Source organism: Dipteris shenzhenensis, chromosome 9 (assembly GCF_047967505.1).
Source record: "Dipteris shenzhenensis isolate YYH24624 ecotype China chromosome 9, Dip_SZ_1.0, whole genome shotgun sequence".
NCBI classification, from domain to species: domain Eukaryota; kingdom Viridiplantae; phylum Streptophyta; class Polypodiopsida; order Gleicheniales; family Dipteridaceae; genus Dipteris; species Dipteris shenzhenensis.
The window spans coordinates 48,161,939-48,166,883 of record NC_141604.1 but is presented as its reverse complement, the minus strand read 5'-3'; the positions used below and the strand labels follow the sequence as shown (position 1 = coordinate 48,166,883).

At 40.9% G+C, this 4,945-nt stretch overlaps 1 protein-coding gene across 1 annotated transcript; it reads right to left on the bottom strand.

The window, feature by feature from the left end:
* Nucleotides 1-1,981: 1,981 nt before the first annotated feature.
* On the bottom strand, nt 1,982-3,588 carry LOC147898759 (uncharacterized). Its single transcript, XM_087379879.1, has 2 exons — nt 2,617-3,588; nt 1,982-2,411 (listed from the first exon to the last, which is right to left on the bottom strand). Exons 1-2 carry the CDS (start codon nt 3,336-3,338, stop codon nt 2,240-2,242), a joined length of 894 nt encoding a protein of 297 aa, XP_087236005.1. The 5' UTR covers nt 3,339-3,588; the 3' UTR covers nt 1,982-2,239.
* Between the last annotated feature and the right edge of the window lie 1,357 nt (nt 3,589-4,945).

The following is a 4,945-nucleotide window of genomic DNA, read 5'->3' as shown; positions in this document are numbered from 1 at the left end:
GCAATATGGAAGCGTGCATTTTGGAGCAGGGGGTATTGAATCATGGGAGGCCCAATTTGTAAGTATCAATCTCAAATTATATTGTTTATGTAGTTTATAAGGAGGTTGTTTCTTTGTACTAACCCCTCTGCAAATTGTGTCATCTTGCAGCTTGATATCGTAGGCAGGTACCCTTCTCCTGTCGAGACAACCTACCATCACCACCATCGCAGAGGAGATACATGGAGGCACTTCTATAATGATGGGTTAATTACTGAGGAGCAGTATATCTGGGCTACTGGAGCGTCCCCCGAGGTATTTGAAAGTAGTTAAATAATGTCAATATTATAAGTAAAGATTTGATTTTTCATACATTGATATATGTTGTCCCTTCTTTATAAGACCTTGCACAAGAAGATGAGGAAGAAGACGAGGAAGAAGGAGACAGAGAAGGGAGCGAGGACGTGGAGAACTTAGATTAGTCATAGAAGTAGTGCCACTGGCTTGGCTTCATGCCTCTTGTATATACAGACCTCTTATTTTTGGTACTTAAAGCCAGAGGATGTGGCTTAGCTTCGTGCTATATGTACATACAAGTACTTTTTTCGCTATGAATTAATATACACTCTTTTTATTTTTTGGCTTTCAATTTTCTTATGCAATGTTCTATCAATTAATGCCTTGTGAACTAAATGTTTTGGAGTTGTAATGTTTAATTTAGAATTGCAATTGTCGGCTATAGAGGTGCTTGCAAGAGTGCTAATTAAAATGCGGTTGGCTGTAAGAATTGAATTACATAATGTGGAAATGGGATTTCGGTAACTACATAGCATACACAACATACACAACATTCTGTTCAAGCATACAAAATTTTAAAAATATTATGTAACGCGTCTATCAGAGCATCTATAAATACATCTATATACGTGTTTGTCTGTTCGATCAACGTCTATAGGGCATCTATAAACGCATCTATAAACACGTCTATAAATGCGTCTATAAATGCGTTTAAGAAGGCGTCTGTCTATTTTTTAAATTTTCTAGCAGAGCATTTATTTACGCATCTATATACATGTCTATCTACTATATAGACGTGCCTTTAGACAAGTTTGTAGATGCACAAATAGATGTGTAAATAGATATGCCTGTAAGTTTTTTTTTTGTTGAGTAAATGCGTCTGTGTGCACATTTATCTTGTTATGTAGAGTGCAAAATGGATGTCTTGGGTTGAGTCCTCTCTTTGCATGATGTTTTGAAGCTATCCCATTAGCTTACTTGGGATACTTCACCTTTTCACCTAAGAAATTAATTTCTCTATTGAAAAAATAAATGCTTCCAATGTACCTTTCTCCTTAGGTTGAGTTACATGTATGGAATAATTTATTAAGACTAAGGGCCTTTAGAATAGGTAGAGGAAAAGATAGAATGAGTAAACTAATGGAGGAGAGCCATTAAGAGACACCCTTTCTCCAAGTCTATAATGATGCATCTTTAAGAAAACCCAATCTAACTTGAATGGAAAGAAACTAGCATACAATAACGGAGGTCTAACTATGTATTAAGTGAATTATGCTATGTCAAGAATGTGTAAGATCTACTCAATGTAGTGCTTGCAACTCAAAGGCTTCTATCAAGCTAGCCGCTTACATGAAAAAAATCTATGCAAAAACTTTATATATCATGGGTGTTCAAGGGGTATTAATAAAACCACAAATCTCATACATCATTGGTGTTGAAGGGGTATTAACAAAACCACAAATCTTAGGCCTTCTAAATAATCCATTCCCTATAAAAGCTTAGAGAAGATTTCTAAAGTCCCACTTCTTTTGGATTAAAATGTGGATTTATGGGTGTTAAAACCGAGGCCAAGTAGATAAAAACAAAACCACAAATCTAGGGCCTTCGAAATAATCCTTTCCCTATAAAAGCTTAGAGAATATTTCTAAAGTCCCACTTTTTTAGGATTGAAATGTGGATTTATTAGGCCAAGAATAGCCACCGCAGAAGAACTCTTCATTTCTATACCATTGTAAGGATAATCCATCGCCACCATAGTATAACTCTTCATTTCTATACCATTGTTACATGTGGGATCATGCCATGTAAAGCGAAAAACCACAAATTTCAAGCAAAGAAGCTATATAGGTAATAAGCATTTGAAGCCTATTCTTGGGTATCTAAATTTACATCTACTAAGATCTATTTCATATGACTTTCTTGGCATCCTTAACCTTGTAATATACGACTCGCCATGGCAGATTTATGCCGCAGCTGCTGTGTCCATCACGCACAGAGAATGGCGATGGCCTGCGTGATGAGCAGCAGTTGACACAGATCCTGATCGTATCACCACAGGAGGGCATTTTTCCTTCCGTTCATCCATCGCTATCTGCTGATAACGGCAATCAGCGCTGCAGAATGCTTTGTCCCCGCTGCATTAAGAATCACAAAGAAAAGAAACAAACAATCAGCTGTTAGACTCGCTAAGATCCCCCGTAGGAAAACACCAAATAAGCAAGTAAATTTAGATTTGAGAAGATGAATTGTACATCTATCTCCAGACGAATTGTACTGCCTGATGAAATGAATCAAGTAAGGAATGCAAATTGCCGCAAGTTCGTAGTGGCAGATGCTTACTTGTACATGAATACATCATGGCCCGGTGCGAGACGATGCCTACAGAGGTAGCATGAACTTAGAAAATCCATGGAAAACGTCGAGCTAGAGACGTTATCAATGGTTGGAGATGGAGCAAGAAGCGAAAACAAGCTGTTTTCCGCATGCTTCCGACGAGCAGTGGAAGCAGGGGCACGCTGGAGACAATCGCTTATGCCTGAAATGCAATCTGCCCTGCAACCTGTTCCAAATGATCTGTTGTGGTCGTCGGAATCCGACCCAATTAATCCTCCGACTGCTTTTGTAAAGCCTATCTGCGATCCACGAGGTGCCCGTCTTATAATGATTGTGGTAACCTGTGCTTCAGGTATCACCGCCTTTTGTACAATATGTTGCTGTGACCTGGGTTCAGGAGGCAGCTCCTTTTCCTTCTCGCGCGTACTCGATGCACTCGTTGTTTCATCGTTGTGATCTCCTTCACGTGAAGCCGTGAGGAGATTCTGCAGTGCAGATCTCGGGGACGATGGCCCTCGAGGTCCTTGCAGCCCCTGTTTATCATGCGCCAAAACGGTCGTCGCTGATCTAGCTGGCTGCGCGCATTCTGAACTGGACTGTACCTCAGACTGAGGAGATGGGTTGAAGCCTATGACTTGGCGGAGGGCAGTGGAGGCGACTGAGGAGTTGGGTTTGGTGAGGGTACCGATAAAGCAAGTGCGATCGCTGAGGCGGGTGGAAGGTCCCATGCGGGAATGGGCAAGGAAGGAGGGGGGTGGGGGGAGATGGAGAGACTCCGATAACTCCAGCTGCTGCTCACGCTGTTGCTATTGTTGTTGCTCCCGCAGAGCAACGGCAGCATGGAGGAGGAGAGGCGTGAGCTGCAGAGGAGGAGGGAGGAAGAAGGAGTCGGAGGCGATCCTTTGCTTGCCTTATTTCATTTCATTGGACACCAAGCGTCTCCACAAAACTGGATTTCCTCGGGTCACCATCTGCCCTTGCACACTTCCCACTTTTATCTCTCTCTCTCTCTCTCTCACACACACACACACACGCCCCCCCAGCCACACCCACACACACTCATGCACACGCACATGCATATGTGCACACATGTCGCACACACTCACAAACTCTCTCTCTCTCTCTCAAGTGCATGTAACATACAATGTGGGTTTATATAAGGAACTTTTTCACAAAGATATAGGAGTTCTTTTAATTTACGAATTCAATCTTTTATAAGAATACATGACCTACATATTACTAGGAATTTAAATATTACCCCTTGCAATGCACCTTCTATGCAACTTTTCCTAATAGTCTCCCCCCGCCCCCCCCTCTCTCTCTCTCTCTCTCTCTCTCTCTCTCTCTCTCTCTCTTTGGTAAATCCACACACATACAAAATTTTTGGAGTGGGAGAGAGAGAGAGATGCATAAAAGGAAACTTACATGTGTATTACAAAGGCTCAATATATTTCTATGTGCCTAATATACATTGACAACATTGCCAGCAAATGAACACACAAGCTAACACAACTTATGGACTTGAAAGTAAAGGCCTGAGAAAAGTTAGCCATGTCTATACAAAAAGCTATAGTAAGACCATGATTAAGCTACCAATCAACGTATCAATTAGCAAGAAATATAGTGTTTTGTGCTTCCCTTTTATTTACAAAAGCTATGGAATGTCCATATATATAATATTTTGTGCTTCCCTTTTATTTACAAAAACTATGGAATCTCTACATCTATCAATATATACTAGTTATTTTGAAGAATCCGCATGGCTTCAAAGCACATGGCAAATAAGGGGTGCACTCTCCTTTGCGTGGGGTTGCTCTCTTCTTTGTCACATGGCAATTTTTCCTAGCTGCCTCCTCGCCATGGATTGCTCCCCGCATAACCATGCAAAGTGATTTGTTGCCTTCCCTAGCATGAAATTTCACTGATCGCTTTCGTTCCCTAGCATGAAACATCATGCGGATTGCTCGCCTTCTGGTTGTATTTGCAAAGTTAAAGCTTTGTTACGATCGGTTTCTCTCAAATGCTTGGAGAGTTTCCTCTATGTTGTTGGATTTGCAAAATCGAGAGTATTCAAGATGAAATGATATATTTTGAAGTATTGTTGCATCTCAAACTCCCTGTTGCTTAGGATTTTGTATCTGTGTACGAGGATGATCGCTATGTTACTCTCAATCGATTTGGGTTTATTTTGATGCTGTCTCTCTTTGCATTACAGTCTCTCTCTATACGACTATTTGTAATACATTATACAACTAATGGGTGATGGAGTGTCTCTGTATGTGAGTTGTATGCTAGACCAGTGGAGGGAGTTTCCCATTGTAACAACCCGTACTTG

Excerpts from the sequence above, each read along its gene's own strand:
- LOC147898759 (XM_087379879.1), bottom strand. The coding sequence starts at position 3,338 with ATGGGACCTTCCACCCGCCTCAGCGATCGCACTTGCTTTATCGGTACC. Across the intron at positions 2,412-2,616 it reads CATGATGTATTCATGTACAA|CGGGGACAAAGCATTCTGCA; the intron begins GTAAGCATCTGC and ends TTCTTAATGCAG.